The 16,698-nt window shown below is 51.8% G+C and overlaps 5 protein-coding genes across 5 annotated transcripts; 3 read left to right on the forward strand and 2 right to left on the reverse strand.

Moving 5' to 3' along the window:
* Positions 1-2,344: 2,344 nt before the first annotated feature.
* Positions 2,345-5,761, forward strand: Triagg1_4422 (uncharacterized protein; the record flags this gene model as incomplete). The annotated part of the gene is made up of 6 exons (XM_062898824.1): positions 2,345-2,947; positions 3,034-3,196; positions 3,259-4,414; positions 4,753-4,803; positions 4,886-5,206; positions 5,320-5,761. 6 exons carry the CDS (start codon positions 2,345-2,347, stop codon positions 5,759-5,761), a joined length of 2,736 nt encoding a protein of 911 aa, XP_062756439.1.
* Positions 5,762-6,078: 317 nt separating this feature from the next.
* On the reverse strand, positions 6,079-6,545 carry Triagg1_4423 (uncharacterized protein; the record flags this gene model as incomplete). Its single annotated transcript, XM_062898825.1, has 2 exons — positions 6,079-6,428; positions 6,470-6,545. 2 exons carry the CDS (start codon positions 6,543-6,545, stop codon positions 6,079-6,081), a joined length of 426 nt encoding a protein of 141 aa, XP_062756440.1.
* Positions 6,546-7,058: 513 nt separating this feature from the next.
* Positions 7,059-8,453, reverse strand: Triagg1_4424 (uncharacterized protein; the record flags this gene model as incomplete). The annotated part of the gene is made up of 1 exon (XM_062898826.1): positions 7,059-8,453. The coding sequence occupies one exon, from the start codon at positions 8,451-8,453 to the stop codon at positions 7,059-7,061; it is 1,395 nt and encodes a 464-aa protein (XP_062756441.1).
* Positions 8,454-10,173: 1,720 nt separating this feature from the next.
* Triagg1_4425 (uncharacterized protein) lies at positions 10,174-14,433 on the forward strand (the record flags this gene model as incomplete). Its single annotated transcript, XM_062898827.1, has 3 exons — positions 10,174-10,412; positions 10,489-13,513; positions 13,570-14,433. The coding sequence occupies 3 exons, from the start codon at positions 10,174-10,176 to the stop codon at positions 14,431-14,433; spliced, it is 4,128 nt and encodes a 1,375-aa protein (XP_062756442.1).
* Positions 14,434-16,079: 1,646 nt separating this feature from the next.
* Triagg1_4426 (uncharacterized protein) lies at positions 16,080-16,625 on the forward strand (the record flags this gene model as incomplete). Its single annotated transcript, XM_062898828.1, has 2 exons — positions 16,080-16,173; positions 16,447-16,625. 2 exons carry the CDS (start codon positions 16,080-16,082, stop codon positions 16,623-16,625), a joined length of 273 nt encoding a protein of 90 aa, XP_062756443.1.
* Between the last annotated feature and the right edge of the window lie 73 nt (positions 16,626-16,698).

Genomic DNA, 16,698 nt, shown 5'->3' on the forward strand with positions numbered 1-16,698 from the left:
ACAAGCAAAGCCATGCCCAGCGCAGAAGATGAGGAGGATTTGGACGCTTGCATGTCGACTTACATACGTGCATGTTAACACCGAGCGCTAGTGCTACGCATCCAGAGTGTCGATAAGGCCGGGATATGATGCGTTGCGAGATGCCATTGGTACCGGGTATTGTCATGTGTCAAGTAGGACGTTTGAGCGAGCCTGATGTAAGTTGATTCGCCGAACCGACTTCCCGGATCTCCCACGTCTGCACATTACTCGTACGCGTGTGCAAGATAGCATGTCATGTTGGTTGATATGAACAGTCAGTCGGCTAGACAAAACACATAAATAGTACTCGTCCTCCGTAGCCAAAGGCACAACAGACAGAGTCAGCATTATTACACACGCCCGGTTCCATACTCGTGCTTGCTGGGCGGGGGATCCGCACCTGAGCCGCACAGCTTGGGCGCAATCAATATGTATGTTGTATGTACGGCCTGTGTTGGGTTCGGCTCACTTCTAAACGACGAACGAAGAGAGAGAGAGAGAGCCTTCGAATCAAGAGACGCCGCATAGCACACGCGCCGCGTTACAACCCGACCCGATAGTGACACCCATCAGTCGTACAAAAACGGTTGGATTCAATGCCAGCTTTTTTTTTCGCAAATCCGACCTGACCGTCGCACGGGCTGCAGCAAGTTTCGTGCTGCGTTGGGCGATACCGAAGCACGCATAGCTGCCGCTTACATTGGGTGAGCAGGCAAGCTAGCATGAGACTCTCACTCGTACCAAAAGTCGCAGTGAAGACGCCGTCTTTGATTGAGAGCTGCATCTGCCATGATGATGATTTCGAGTAGCGCTGACACTGACTTTGCTGCAAGAGCAACGAGGCCCGACCGAAGCCTCAGTATGAATCATATTACTTGGGCAGGTCGGAAACCCCCCTCGCCCCCCTAACCGACTTTGGGCCACAATGCGCTGCTGGTTTGAACAAAGGGACTTATGAAGATTTTTGACCTCTAGTCGCCAACTTTTGGTCAAGGCAGGATTCGACCAAAGCAGGAGGCAACGATGACGACGCGCCGGACCGTAGCCATAGCGCCTCGCGTCTAGAGGTTGAGGCGGCTATCCACCCAAGCGGAAGACAGAAAAACCGAGACCGAGAAAATAAGAACACCCACGCGGTAAATTATACGCCTGATTTCTTATTTCCATTATCTGCTACTATAGCTACTAACTTATATTTTCACCAATATTTACTATGTCTAGGTACTTTTCTTTAGTAACTGCTACTATATTAAACTTTCTCTAATAGCTGCTATTATTTTTATACTTCTCTAGTAAATGCTATTTTACCTAATTATATAGTAAAATCCGAGGACTGGCTGAATACTAGGCATTCCTCTACGGAAGCACTACTTGTACTTGATGAGCTGGCTGAGTGCCCATATTGCGGAATGTATGCACTTATTCATCTGGCCGTCTCACTTTTTCTGACCTCCGCTTGCCACCGTAGACGAACCGCCGCCATGTCGCATAATATAAGGCCCGTAGGGCTTATTGACTCTTGGGAGGCCTAGTTGCTCCTAATGTGCCTCTCCCAGCCGGGGTCTCGTACACCCACTCCCCATCTCAGCTATCGTTCTTAGATCGCTTATACCATATTCTATTCGCCACCAACAGGCAGAATGTTGACGTAGACGAACGCTGTGAACCCTTCATCTGTTGATCCCGGATTCTCCTCTCTGGTCTCAACTAAGACAAGCAAAAAGGGGAGAAACGATGAAGCGGTTCCCAACGTCGGTCAGGCATTGATGGATATGCATGGTGAGCCGCCGGGTTGTATTGGTCCCAACAGCGACGTCCAGCGGCGGGCGTCTGATATGGGATGGGATAATGCGATCCAATATATCGTCCAATGCATCCGATCCAACATTCCATTCTTGGGTGGCGTTGGGCCCGAAAGCTGCCCTACTGTAAATGAATCGCGCCGCATACTTACAGCCGCTTCTCTGTTGCCAACTGCGTTTCGTTGCACGCCATGTATCTTCTTTTTTGTATTGTTAGCGTACCAAGGTGCAACAGCTGTGCCATCTTTAAATAGCTCCGCTTGCTGCTACCCTTGGCCTCAGCTGCCATGAGCATTTCATCACGGTAGAATTGGTGACTCTTCATCCTCCCGTATGACACATAACTACGCGTACTGAGGCGCGGTGAATCTCAAAGAAATTTGCCGCTACGGAGCTTTGCTTTCCTTTGTTTTCGTCTAGCGTGCCTTTGCGTTGTCGTTGCAGACGCTGCACCTGGTTAAATAGTCAGCGTCTGGCCGTCCGTTGAACATCAGTCTCTTTCACATAGTTTCACACTGACTATGACGTTCGTATCCATCGTCAACTCATTTGGTAGGATGAGTCTGCCACCCATCTTTGGCACTCCCACCGCCAATGTATCAGCATTCAATACATCATCTTTTCCTACTACCATCAGGCCAGAAAATGGAGCGGGCGAGAGCGGCAGTCCGAATATTCCATTCTCTGCGGGTGGCATGATGGACACCATTCTCACAACCACTGGTCATGTATCGCCTCTGGCGCAACTCGTCGTCTTCTTTTATAAGCTCCTAGGCACGCAATTTGGCCTGGATCCGTCAATGGTGCTGGCCATTGTGGGATTCATATGGGGCGCATTGAAGATCGGGTCGCAGATTCACGACTACACCCAGAGGTTCATTGACGATTATCTCATGTGCGCCATGTACATTTCCGAGGATGACCACATATATTTGCACCTGATGAAATGGCTATCTCACCACCCCAGTATCAGGAACAACCAGTACCTCATGGCCCAGACCGTCTGGAAGAGCGCCTGGGAGGAAGAAGAAGAGCTGGAAGATGCCTTGTTCTGGACAGATGGTGGCGAAGTAGGCGGTGGCAATAGGATGTACCTGAACTTCGCCAACCAAGCAGCCAGATCGGTACGTATTTGATTTCATTCTCTTCTAACTATTTTGTCTTAGCAAGAATGCAAGCTGACTGAAAATGTATGAATCTCGCCCAACAGAGTCCCAGGTTTGTCCCTGCTATGGGCTCGACAGCATTTTGGCACAAGGGGACGTATTTTCGGGTTCACCGAAAAAAGGAATCGTTCGTCAACACTCATTCGTGGGGAGGCCCAATGAAAGACCTAGAAGAGATTAAGGTTTCCTGCTTTGGTCGTTCCACCGGTAAGAAATCAAACCATGCTATTCTCGACTTGCCAGTTTCGAGGTTATTGACCCTCGCGCAGATCCAATCAAAGAGTTGCTCGCGGATGCCAAAGCTCTTTATTACAATGACACGCGCCAAAAGACGACCATATATCGTCCCAGAGTCAAGGAGCAACGAAGGGACCATAACATGTGGCAGCAAGTAGCACGACGGCCCGTTAGACCCATGTCAACGGTTGTGCTCGACTCTGGCGAAAAGCATGATATTCTGGCCGACGTCAACGAATATCTTCACCCCTGGACGCCGCGGTGGTATGCTTCTCGGGGTATTCCGCTGAGGCGGGGGTATCTTTTCCATGGCCCACCAGGAACGGGAAAAACGACCCTATCCTTTGCGCTAGCGGGCGTGTTTGGCATCGATATTTATGTAATTAGCCTGCAGGACGCCGGCGTCAACGAAGAAGATCTAGCATCACTGTTCACCAAGCTGCCCAGAAGGTGCATTGTTCTTCTGGAGGACATTGATACCGCAGGGCTACGGCGAGATCTTAGCTCTGAGAGTGACGACAAGACGGAGGATAAAAAGAGCGAAGAAAAGGGCAAGAAGGACAAGAAAAAGAAGCACAAGAGTACGTCCGATACCAGTGACGGTGAGTCGGAGAGCGAGGTTGAAGTAAAACCAAAGAAGAGAGCTTCCAGAAAGAAGGATGCCAGCAAGAGGAACCCCGTAGCTGTGGACGGCATATCATTATCTGGCCTCCTCAATGCCATCGATGGCGTTGCATCTCACGAAGGCCGCGTCTTGATTATGACAACCAATAAGCCTGAGGCTCTGGACGAGGCCTTGATTCGCCCCGGCAGAGTCGACGTTCAGGTGAAATTCCGCAATGCCAGTAGCATTCAAGCTGGAGAATTATTCCGTCGAATGTACGAGGCATCCCGTCAAAACGAGACAAGCAAGACGGCAAATGCGGGTGAGCTTGAAGACAAGTCGAACGAGCAACCGGTGGCGAAACACGATACCGAAGAGCTGGAGGGAATCACAACCGAGGAGATGAAGACGATCTCAGAAGAGTTTGGACGCCGGATCCCAGAGGGTGTTTTCTCACCCGCCGAAATCCAAGGGTTCCTGCTCAAGCGCAAGAAGTTTCCGCGCCGAGCGTTGGATGAAGTATCAGACTGGGTCGAGGCGACGATGCGACAGAAGGAGGCGAATTCCAAAGTGTCAACTGTGCAGTGAGCTTAGCTGGACGTTTGGAGGGTATAATCAAGTAAGAAGGATCAAGTCAGAAGGAGGCGTGGCGATAATGGTTTTCGTGATTCATGGGTCTCGTCTCGTGTCGTATTTCATATTTCAGTGCTTCATTTCACGTCACGGGTATTTCGGTTGCTGTGATGGGTTCCGTGCTAGAATCACTCGACTGCATTTTTCTTGCATAGGCCACTTTGTATGGGGGGTTTTTTTGTTGTTGGTTTAGCCGTAATAATATGAAATGCATGCAATTCTGCTGAAAATCGAATGAATCAAGTGTAGTTGTAAAGAAGAAGCTGCTTTATAATGACGTTGAAGTAAGGGAGGCAGAGAAGGCGCCTGCCTGGTGGGCAGGTACATCCACGCAAGTCGAGTACGTACCAACTTTACCAGTCAGCCAACCCCACGTCTGGAGCTCCGTGGTTGGAACTTGGCCTTGCATCGTTCCATACAAGCGTCCATGCAGCGAATCTAGCCTCAGCCCAGCATCGCCGCCGCATCTTGCCCTCTTCCCCAAGCGCCTTATTCTCGCAAACTCCCGACGGCAATGCGCCGCTATTTCTCCCGGTAACCGCCATGTCGTCACTACCATCAGGCGCCTCCTCCGGCAAGGAGTCGGGCCTGCGCGTGCCCAGCAATGGCAAGACCATCTACCACCGCCCCATCAATCGCACCAAGACGTCGGAGCTCAGCCAGGCCAGCTTTGCCTTTCTATTCTCCGAGATGGTGGCATATGCGCAGAAGCGCGTCAAGGGCATCCAGGAGCTGGAACACAGGTACGACTGTCTGCCCGCTCCCTTCCCTCTGCTCGTCCCTCTGCCTCTACTCCGAAATCTGAAACTTGCAAGACTTGGCGACTGGGACTGACAAATGATATCCAATGCTCCAGGCTCAACGTTCAGGGCCACTCTATCGGCATCAAACTTCTCGACCTCCTCCTCTACCGCGAACCTGTGCGCACGCAACTGCGACCCCAGCACATTGTTGGTCTTCTCCACTTCATTAAGCAGAACGTATGGCAGCACCTCTTCGGCAGGCAAGCAGACAGGCTAGAAAAATCAACGGACGCGGAGAAGCCCGATGAATACATGATTATCGACAACGAGCCGCTGGTCAACCAATACATTAGCGTGCCCCGCGAGATGAGCCAGCTGAACTGCGCGGCCTTTGTAGCTGGAGTTATAGAAGGGGTATGTGATGGTGCAGACTTTCCTGCCAGGGTGACAGCGCATACGGTTGGAGAGGGGGAAATGTGGCCTGGAAAGACTGTGTTCCTGGTCAAATTCAGAAGCGAAGTGGTGGAGAGAGAAGTTTTCTTGGCAAAGACTTGATTTAGTGCTTGATGCAATCCGAGGGTTGGGAAGATGGAGTTGTAAGAAGGCTACATGGGACGGAGTTATTGGAGTTGAGGGTTCAAGTCAGCAATCGTCCGTTTGATGGATATGCCGGTTCAGGGCTATTTCAGGCTGCAGGCAAATTTGATGTTTACATATCAACGACGTAGAAGACATGTGCGATGAAAATCATGTATCATTTAATGCCCGATAGTCCAAGTTGATGCTTAGTTGCCGTAACGCCGTGCCAATTTCCAGTCTTCATAGAGCTTCGCAGCCCGCGTATTTCTCATGATTCCACTGGTCAAATCCATTTACCGCGGCAATCCCTTTGGCGCTCTGCTGGGCCCAGCCCTGCTCTCTGGCCCGGGGCCCTGTCTCATCAGATCCGACAGGCCCAGATCCTTCCACGCGGGCTCCTTGACACGCTGCGTCGCGCGCTGGATTCCAAAGGCCGCGTGTTGATCAGGAACAACATCGTCCTCGTCCTCTGGGTTGATGGGGCGGTGCTGAGGCGGGACGTAGATCTCATCGTCGGGGAGCTTGTCCTTGCAAAAGTCCTCGAAGAGATCAGCATCGCCAGAGCGGTGCATGTGCACGTAGGTGAAGCACGAGTCTTTGTTCTGGCGGGGAGAGATTGTGTGCGTGTTAGTTGGGTTGTTGCCTTGGGTAGGGGATATATGCAGCGAAGAAAATGTCACGTACCATGATGCAGTGTGCGGAATGAGAAGATATCACGGGTTGGGTGTCGGAAGTTTAGTGTTGATGCTTGGGAAAGCATTTGATGTGTCTGGAGGAAGTACAAGCTATCTGTAACATGGCCCTTTGCTGTTGTGGGGCCGCTCTGTCATTGAACACCAGGCAGTCATTCATGCAATGGCGCCTATTCTATAAGGCGTCAAACATTCAACCAGGACAAACTATTATGAATTAAATAAGCATTTGTAGTTTTTTAATAAGAAATGCGTCGGAATAATCATGCGTTCTAATATAATTTACCTTTGGACGTGTGAACGTGCTGGCCTTGAGGATGGAATTGCACTCTCCGTCGTGATAGTTGAGATCATATGCCGTATTACCTATAGGCGGTATATATAGCTTATAACACATCACAAACCGCAAAATCTTCACAACTGAAAGTATTCACATGATTAAAAATCTGACAAGTTTTTTCAAAGAAAAATATTGCTCATTTGCCCAATCTACATACTGCCGCCTATCGTATAGTTCACATAGCATCACAAATCCAACCCATATCCCATCATACATGTGTACTGTGTGCCTCTGCTGAAACCTACAAATACTTCTCATGCACACGAACCAGCTTCTTGCTGACAAACTCGTTAAACCCAAGATCTGCCAGTTCTCTGCCAAAGCCCGAGTTCTTAACACCTCCGAACGGAGTAGCAGCGCTATTGTTCAGCCCAGAGTTGATGAATACCATGCCGGTCTCAATCTGCGCAGCAATTTTCTTGGCGTGCTCAATGTTGGAAGAGGCAACGGCACCGCCCAGGCCATATTTGGTTGCATTGGCCAGCTCGATAGCCTCCTCTTCTGTGTCGACGACGTATAAAGAGGCCACAGGTCCAAACGTCTCCTCATGGAAGAGCGGATTCTCTCTCGAAATATCTGTGATGAGCGTCGGCTCAACATAAGCACCAGGACGGTCGATCCTCTTTCCACCAACCACAATTTTCGCACCGCCAGCCTTGGCCTCTTCAATTTGGCGCAGAATGTTGACTACGCCGGCCTCAGCGAAGAGGGGTCCGACAGTGGTAGACCTGTCCCTGGGGTCACCGACCTTCATGTCCTTGATAAGCTTGACGAAAGCCTCCTTGAACTTCTCGCCTCGCTCACGGCCAACGATTATAAGACGCTTCAGAGCTACGCAGACTTGACCCATGTTATCCATTCTGCCCCGGAACGCGATCTGGACGGCCTCGTCGAGATCTGCGTCCTCGAGGACGATAAAAGGGTCCGAACCACCGAGTTCCAGAACGACTTTCTTTAGGTTGCGACCAGCTCGTTCTGCAACAGCCTTGCCAGCCCTTTCACTGCCCGTCAAAGTCACTCCTCTAACGCGGAAGTCGTCGATGAGGGTCTCGATTTGAGGGATAGTGGCGAGGATGACCTGGAACACGCCAGCGGGCATTCCAGCCTGAATGAAGAGCTTCTCTAGGAACAGGGCGGACTCTGCCACACAGTTGGCTGGCTTGACAAGAACTGTATTACCAGCAGCCAGCTGAGGAGCCACAACACGGATGACCTGATAGTAGGGAAAGTTCCATGGCTCAACAGCCAGCACCACACCGATAGACTCTGAGATGATTTCGGCACCAGGGACGCCGGGGCAAGGAGCAGGTTTCATAAGCCCCTCGGCATTGTCGACGTAATACTGGAGGATTTCGCAAATGAAGTCGACCTCCCCCTCCATTTGTTCAATCGCCTTCCCCATTTCTGTAACACCAATTTCGACCATTTCCTTCTTGTTTTGGCGGATCAAATCGATCACTTTGACGAGGAGATTTGTCCTCTCGCGCACCGGGGTGGATCGCCAGACTTTGGTGTAGGCATCGTGCGCCTTGTCGAGGGCAGCAGATATCTCTTTGTCGGTTGCAGTAGGAAATGTCTTGATATGCTTTCCATTGCTGGGGTCAATGACCTGGTACTCTGTCAAGTTGTGCGACATTTTGGGTTCTGGTTGCTTTGGTATATGAGTGATGTGTAGAAGCTCTTTGATGTTTCTTCAAAGGTTGAATATTGAAATTGGAGTTGAGATGATTTTCTGGATTGATGTTTGTTTTCTGAATTGATTTTTTGCTTTCTGGGTTGATTGTTTGCTTTCTGGATTGATGCTGCTTTCTGATGAGTGATGAGATGATTGTGATTGAAAAGGTCAATGTCTCTTCATCATCGGGGCCTCTTATATAGATATCCTCTTCCACCGTGAGAGGAAGATGCCGCCTACCTCGGTTTCAGTACGAACCCCAGCTCCACCTCTTCCTAATGTCCGAGCCTTAGAAAGAAGCATATCTGCCATGTGCCAGACACTCTGCGTCACGTAGCATTTCAAAGCCTACCTAACGGAAAGAAGTGTAGAAATCTACTACCCGATATTGGCACTTGTACGGAGTAAGCGAGATACGCGACTCCACGGGGCAACACGGTACTTCCCGGCCCCACCACCGACAGACCCCGAGACCTTGATTTGGCCCTGTTCTCATCTGCTCCGGATCCCCGCAACGAGCTGGGTTGGATAGAAAGGTTCCGGAATGGCTCGGAGCAGCTACAACGGGACAAACTAGCCCGCGCCTGACGCCCCATTAGATAAGTTTGCTGACCAAGATATCGGGGTTAAGATGCCTCGGGCGGCTCGTGTAAGGTAGTCCTAGGTGTACTTTTCTCCGAACGCCTCCGCGAGCCCACGGCAAGTTCTAGGCAATGAGATCACTCGTATGCCTTTGCTCATCAGAAATGACAAATCGACCCCGGATCTTTCACAGATGTTAAAAAAGCATACATCACTTGACCCCATGGGGATGGTCATGCATGGAGTTGACGCTTGTGGGTTAACCTGGAACGGCATAGAAGGGGCGGGAGAAGCTGTCCAGAATGGAGATGTCATGTTAATTGAATAGGGTTTGTCGGGTGAATTATTCTAAAAGGATGCATCTAGTATTTCGAGTAGAACGTATGATGCTGTGTAGACTTGTCCTCTTTCTTTTCTTCTTCTTTTCTTTTCCTCCTATTCTTTCACTCTTCCTGTTGTTACTCTCATTCGTAGTGCCTTGGTAAATCAGGCACCGAAACAGCGTAAACCTACAAGCGTCGGCAGGCTTTATTCGCTGCGCTGCATTCACTTGGTCCTCGCATGATGACTCAGCTTGCCTTCTTCTGGTTGCCTGTACCTAGCAGATAGCACCTGACAATGATCAGTTGGCAACCATGGTAACAAGCTGGATCTAAGGAATTGCAATCTTGAGCAACATCAAACCAAGAGCTGGCTAATTGGATAAATTCCCGATTGCCGTCCATCTCTTTGTAAAGTACATGTACCCAGGTATGAACTTGTGCCGCGAGATACGAACCTGCCTTTGTAGCATCTGTGTTACTAACGGGTAGCTCCAGTGGGGAGCCGCGGTCGCTCTGACGTTCTACAGGCATCTTTGTCACCTACGGGGCTCCCCCGCCTGCCTGAAGCTTGACCCCACCAACAACTCAGACATCACGGCCTTGATCTAGCTTCTGGTCTCTTGTCTCTGGTCTCTAATCTCTGACCTGCAAACCTCCAACCTCCGACCTCCGTCCAGGCTGCTTCAGCCCCCGAGACTCCAGCATCAACCGCCTGCGAGCTCCAGGTAGATGCGCTGATCCGGCATCTCTCCGCCTACGAAGACGAGGAGATCACCATGACTACCACCGCCGCCAACGCTGCCACGCCACAGGCCGTCATAGGCCATGTGCAAAAGCTAGGCGATGCTGACCCCGATTTTCGCTTCATGTCCCTCAACGACTTGCTGCAGCTGCTCACGACTGCCCGAGATGACTTTCTTCAGCACGACTATAACATCGCCGCAAGAACCGTCGATGGCATCATCAAGACGTTGGACGACCAGAACGGCGAGGTGCAGAACCTAGCCATCAAGTGGTATGTTTGAACTTTGAGCCCTACTCCTATCATTGCAATTGTGAAATGGCTAACGCTCTTTATCCATCACGTGTAGCCTTGGGCCGCTCGTTGGCAAAGTCCCGACCCCCATCATCGCTCCAATGATCGACAAGCTGTCGTCACTGAAGCTGAAGAACTCGGTCGACACCGCTGTGCCTGCTCTGGCGCTCCGGGCCGTCATCACCGCGCTTCCTCGACCGATCCCAGGCATTCCGAGTACTCCCGGTGTTCAGGAGGCATACAACGCCGTCAGCCGTGTGCTGATCCCACGACTCATTGGCCCTGGACCCCTAACACGAGTTCCATCGACAACCCGAGTCAATCTTCCTTCGGTACCAACGGGGCTGCTGCAGAATGAGAAGGGTGTGAATGCTGAGGCAGTCGATGTCCTAGTAGAAGTCGTCCGATGTTTCGGCCCTTTGCTGCAACAGGTTGAAGTTGAGGCAATGCAAGAGGTTGTCTTGCAGTTATTGCAAGGCGACAAGGCTACATCTGTGGTAAAGAAGAGGGCTGTTGTTGCCATATCTATGCTCGCCGTCTATTTGTCCGATGCACACCTGGAAGATGTCATTAATCGCATCACAACTGGCCTGTCCGAGTCCAGCATCCCCCCCGTCACACGTCGCCTCTACATTTCCATAATGGGCAGCATGGCCCGCTCCATCCCCCCCAGATTCGGCGTACATCTTCAAAAGACAATGTCTTTCATTTTGGATGCCCTGTCCGAGTCGGAGCTCGAAGAGCACCTAGGAAAGATTAGCGATGGCGATGACCTGGGACCAGAGTTCAACGAGATCCGCGAGACTGCCCTAGTCGCACTTGAGGCGTTCTTGGCTTCGTGCCCACAGGAGATGCGGCCCTTTACGGATGCCTCCCTCGCTGCTTGCTTGCGATATCTGAAGTATGATCCCAATTATGCCGTCGATGACGACGAGGAGATGGATGTCGATGAGGAGGAAGAGGAAGAGGACAATGAGTTCGAAGACGACGACGGATTCGAGGATGACGATGACGATGCAAGCTGGAAAGTTCGCCGCTGTGCTGCAAAGGCCATATACACCCTCATCTCCACCCGCGGTAGCGGCGACCTTCTGGACAACGGCGTATTATATAACCAGGCGGCCCCTAACCTTGTGAAGCGCATCGAGGAGAGAGAAGAAAACGTTCGTCTCGAAATTATCTCTGCCCTGTCGCTGCTCATTCGCAAGACTGGCGAAGGCCTTCACACGGTGGATCTGACCCGTGATGAGTACGAGCCTGAAATTGTCTCCCAGATGCCTCTCAGTCGCAAGAGGAGAAGACAAAGCAGCGCCGGGGGATCGAGCGCTGCCAAATTCATGGCGGGCAGCGGCATCACATCACTCGCTACTGAGAAAATCCCCTCCCAGGGCCCACGAGCAGACCTCTCCAAACTTACGCCAACGATTGTCAAAGCCGCGACGAAGCAGTTGAGAGGAAAGACGGTTCCGACAAAGCAAGCCATCATTAGCATGCTGGACGACCTGGTGTCTGTTCAACACGGTGGCCTCGTTGAGTTTTTCCCAGAAATCATCGGCCCCATCATCGATGCAGTCAAGACCGCTGGCACGAGTTCAATCTCGTCTTCTCTTGCGGCAGCGGGAGGCTCTGCTTCGGCAACCCCAAGCACCTTGCGCGTCGCCTCGTTGAAGCTTATCAGCGATATCGCCAAGACACACTCATCCTCTGTGCTGCAGCCATATCTTAGCAAGGTTGTTGCTGGAGTGGCGTCTGCCGTTCATGACCGCTTCTATAAAATCTCCAGCGAGGCCATTCGTACCGCCGAAGAGCTCGTCAAGGCGATTACCCCCCCTAGATCACGAAACGCTGGTTCCAAGTTCAAGGATGACTTGGATAAGCTCTACGAAGTCATTGTTGACCGTGGTTCTGCCAATGATGCGGACGCAGAGGTTCGACAGCGTGCTATCCATGCTCTAGGAATTCTGATTTCTCGGACATCTGGCTCGGAGGCATCCGGCCTTCTATCGGCCGACAAGCGCGTATTCGCCTTGAACATCATTCAAGAGCGGCTGAGGAACGAGACAACTCGCCTTGCTGCGGTGCGTGCTGTTGATAACGTTGCTGCATTTGCTGTATCGCCTGACCAACTGGAGCAAGCGTGGGTCCAAGATGTCGCCCTGGAGCTCTCAGCCCAGCTGCGAAAGGCAAACCGATCTCTGCGAGGCTCCAGCATCCAAGCTCTCAAGCATCTTGTTCTCTCAAAGGCTACTCAGGGCAAGCTAGAGCCAGCTACTATCCAGGGAATCGTATCGGCGTTGCTACCCACCATCAAGAACAGCGATACGCATCTCCTCGGCCCAACTTTGATCATTCTCGGCAACATGGTACAAGGACATGCGAACTTGATTATCAACGACGAGATGATTGGTGCGCTCTGTCAGCTACTGAAATCACACTTTGCCAACATTGTCCTCGACCAGCTCCTCGACCTGATTAGTCGAGTCGGCGAGAGTGGCGCTGGCGAGCCCCTTATGCAAGGCCTTCTGAAGGACGTGAGCGTTCAGGGAGACCCGATTGTCGTGGGCAAGGTGATTGGCACTCTGCTCGTGACGGGCGGTACCTCGGCGGGCGTTTCTCTCGACAGCTTCGTCACGGAGCTTCACGGCAGTACGCAGCGCGGAGACGAGGCCGGTGTAAGCCTCGCCCTTGCTGTTTTGGGAGAGTCGGGCATGAGGCTTGGGGCCAAGTCACCTCTTCAGCCTCAGCTGTTCCTGGAGCAATTCCATGCAGAGCCAGACAAGGTGTCGCTGGCCGCTGCCATTGCACTCGGCAGAGCAGGATCCGGAAACGTGCCGGAGTATCTTCCAGTTATTCTGAAGACAATGGAGGGTGGGGGCAACACACAATACTTGCTTATCCAGTCTATCAAGGAAATTCTGCAGTCCATTCCGTCACAGTCTACCGATCTCCAGACTTATGCCAAAGCAATCTGGGATCAGCTTATCGGAGCATCGCTGAATGCCGACAACAAGATTATCTGCGCCGAGTGTGTCGGCCGCCTGGCCACACTCGATCCGGCAACATTTATGCCCAAACTCCAGGTAAGTCTGGCACATTTGACGAGGCGAAGTTTCGCAAGTTGCTAATGTTACGGTAGACGCTCTTGAAGGACGAATCATCGGGCATTCGAGGCATGGCAGTCCAGGCTGTCAGGTACACGCTCCCAGAGAGCGACGAGACGTTTGACGCAATGCTCAGAAATGTCCTCATTGAGATGCTCCTGACGATGCTGCAAGACTCGGACATGGAAATCCGACGCCTGGCGATGACGACGCTGAACTCGGCGGCTCACAACAAGCCAGATCTTATTCTGCCTCACCTGGGCGAACTGCTGCCATTCGTGCTCAGTGAATCGGTAATCAAGAAGGAGCTTATCCGGGAGGTGATGCTAGGCCCCTTCAAGCACAAGGTCGACGACGGTCTGGAAGTCCGCAAGGCAAGTAGACTACATGATTGCACGCAATTTTGCACATGGCTGACACTAGGTTCGATACAGAGCGCATACGAGACCCTGTATGCACTGATGGAGACGGCTTTCACGCGGATCAATAACATTGACTTTTACGATCGAGTTATCGCTGGTCTTAAGGACGACAACGATATCCGTCAGCTTTGCAACCTGATGGTTACCAAACTCATTGTCATCGACCCCGATGAGACGGCACGCCGCCTGGACTCGATTGCCGAAGCCTACCGCGGAGTTCTGTCCATCAAGCTCAAGGACAATGCCGTCAAGCAAGACGTCGAGAAGCAAGAGGAAACCAACAAGAGCATACTGAGAGTGACGCTCCTCCTGGGAGACAAGATGAAGGCGATGACTGGAAATGCCGGTGCGGCGACCAGCAATGCGGCGGCGGCGGGCGCGTGGACAGGTTACTGGGAGTGGGCGAACAAGGAGTTTGATCGGCAACTCAAAGGTCTGCGGGAAGAGAGCAGCCAGCTCCACACGAGGACTCTCTGAGGGACGGCAGAGTGGATGGAAGGAATGGATGGAAGGAGGATCAGCAGGCCAATAGGGAGAACCGGACGCACAATGCGGTGTAACCATGGCACTCTCTGCCTTACGGCATAGGCTCATGGCCCATCAAACTATGCATGCTGGCTCAAGGTCCATTTGACGTTACGGCTGTGGCATGTAGCAGCAGTATCGTGCAGTACGTACAAGTAGCAGATTAGAAAGGGAGAGAAAAAGACTCATTTGATTAGGAGATGCGATATATTAAGGGTCCAGGGGCCTGGTTGGCTGGGTACGGGTTGCAGGGCATGAGGCATCCACAACGCTGATGCGGACCGGTTGCAGACAGATCCGCTTGACGGGCCAGATGCTCGGTCGAAGGCATCTCTTGCTCCTGTATCAGCAGCTCCGCAGGATCCATCTCGTCAAGGCAGCCTGCAGGCGTTTGGTGGACAGGCACAGCTCGGCGTAGCAGCACTAATAATAGTACATACAGTACATATAGCCCTTGCATGTGAAAGAACGAGACCCTCCCAGGATGATGACGATGACGATGATGATGATGGTGAGAAGGGATGATGGATTACTCGCACAGCTACAGCCATCTCAGCAAGGCAGCAAGGGTTTCCTAATCTCTCCCAATCTCAAAGAGGCATACTCGTATACTCGTCGTAGCGAGATGCGGGGAAGCCGCTAGGTAACGGTAACCTTTGTTCGTCCATACATTACATTACACTATTGATTACTGTCCGGTCTTGTCCAAGGTAGGTTGTGTTTTCGAACTAGAATCTTATACGCAGAAGGCACTAAGGCAATCGGGGTAGTAGTTGATTCACATGTCAGTGCGTTTGCGTTGCAGGTTGCTTTTCCGATGCCCGTCCGTGCTGTGCTGCTTGGAGTTGGGGAGAGGAAGGGCCGCAACGTAGTAACGCATGTTATGGCGTGCATCCGGCGGGTCTGGAGACTCGAGATTTCGTGGGATTTTGGGAATGGATGGGCGGCTTGCCTAATGGAGCAGGCCCAGGCAAGCGAGTGGCGAGGTCGCATTTTGCTGAAGAGGCAAGGAACATGCAGTTTGAGATTTCGCAACATCAGACGAAAGTAGATACTGGAGTGTGGACTGTACCTGTACTAAGGTCCTCGTAGTACGAGTATTACAAGTAGTACTTCCATTACGAATACCTTGGCAAGGGTCCCGTTCAGCTTGTCCATGGCGCTGCATCAGATGACACAATGACAAGAGCAAGAAGAGGGGGAATCCTAGTCCAAGGGGCCCTGTCTTGTCTCTTTTTACGATAGCACTTGTCTTATGCATGGGTGGTTTGATTACCGCAGTCGAGCAAGGCAGAAAATGAAGAAGAAGTCAAAAAGATACCTGTCACTGCCGGACCTTGCCAATACCTAGTCTTGATCCCATGGATGGGCGCGCGGGCGGAGTTTGTTGGCATCAAGGCAAGGGTCGGCGATTGGCCCGGCGCTGCTTGGAAGCCGAAATAAGAGAGGCACTGCAGCAGGCTACCTATTTATGAGATAACGGGGAAGGGGGGGGGGGGGTTTTGCCTGGAATGGGAGCGTCCGGCAGCCGGCCCTAGTAGAGGAGAGAGACAATGCAGGACTTTTGGGGCGACAATAGACGAAAGCTGGGAACTTGAATGGCCGGCGGCGTCTGTGTGGCTTTTGCGCCCGCATTGTGTGTGTGGACGGAGGGGGAGGGAGGGAGCTTGAGCTGGGCTGGGCTGGGCTTGGGTTCGTTGGTCTGGGTATAAAAGAATGAGGTGTGCCCGCGTTGGTTTGGAATGTGCTTGCGTTTGTCTTTTTTTCTTCTTGTCTTGTTGTATCAACTACCATTCGGTGCATCTGACATTTCTTGAATACTGCTATATAACAAGTGCTCTTTTGATTCGACTCCATTATATATATATACCTATATATATACACATATATATACACTACCAGGTTGACCGGCACTTGCACGAGACAAAGAAAGAAACAAACCACCTAAACACACAAAATCATCAGCCATGGCCCGACGAACCATCTACCTCGACGCCCTCAACGACAACACCTCCAGAGGCGCTGCCGGCGAGTCCAGCGGCATCCTCACATTCTTCAAGGGCGTCGTGCGAGAGGCTCAGACCTGGGTCTCCCGCAGCGGACCAAGCGTCAAGGCGCCAACGATTGAGAAGCAGACATTCTAAAGAGCATTACGCATGAGAACCTTTTCTGTCTTTTGCTTTCGTTTTTCGTTCTGTTTTACGCTCCCCTCCGTTG

Source organism: Trichoderma aggressivum (genome assembly GCF_033847375.1).
Source record: "Trichoderma aggressivum f. europaeum strain CBS 100526 chromosome Unknown scaffold_014, whole genome shotgun sequence".
In the NCBI taxonomy this organism is placed as follows: Eukaryota; Fungi; Ascomycota; class Sordariomycetes; order Hypocreales; family Hypocreaceae; genus Trichoderma; species Trichoderma aggressivum.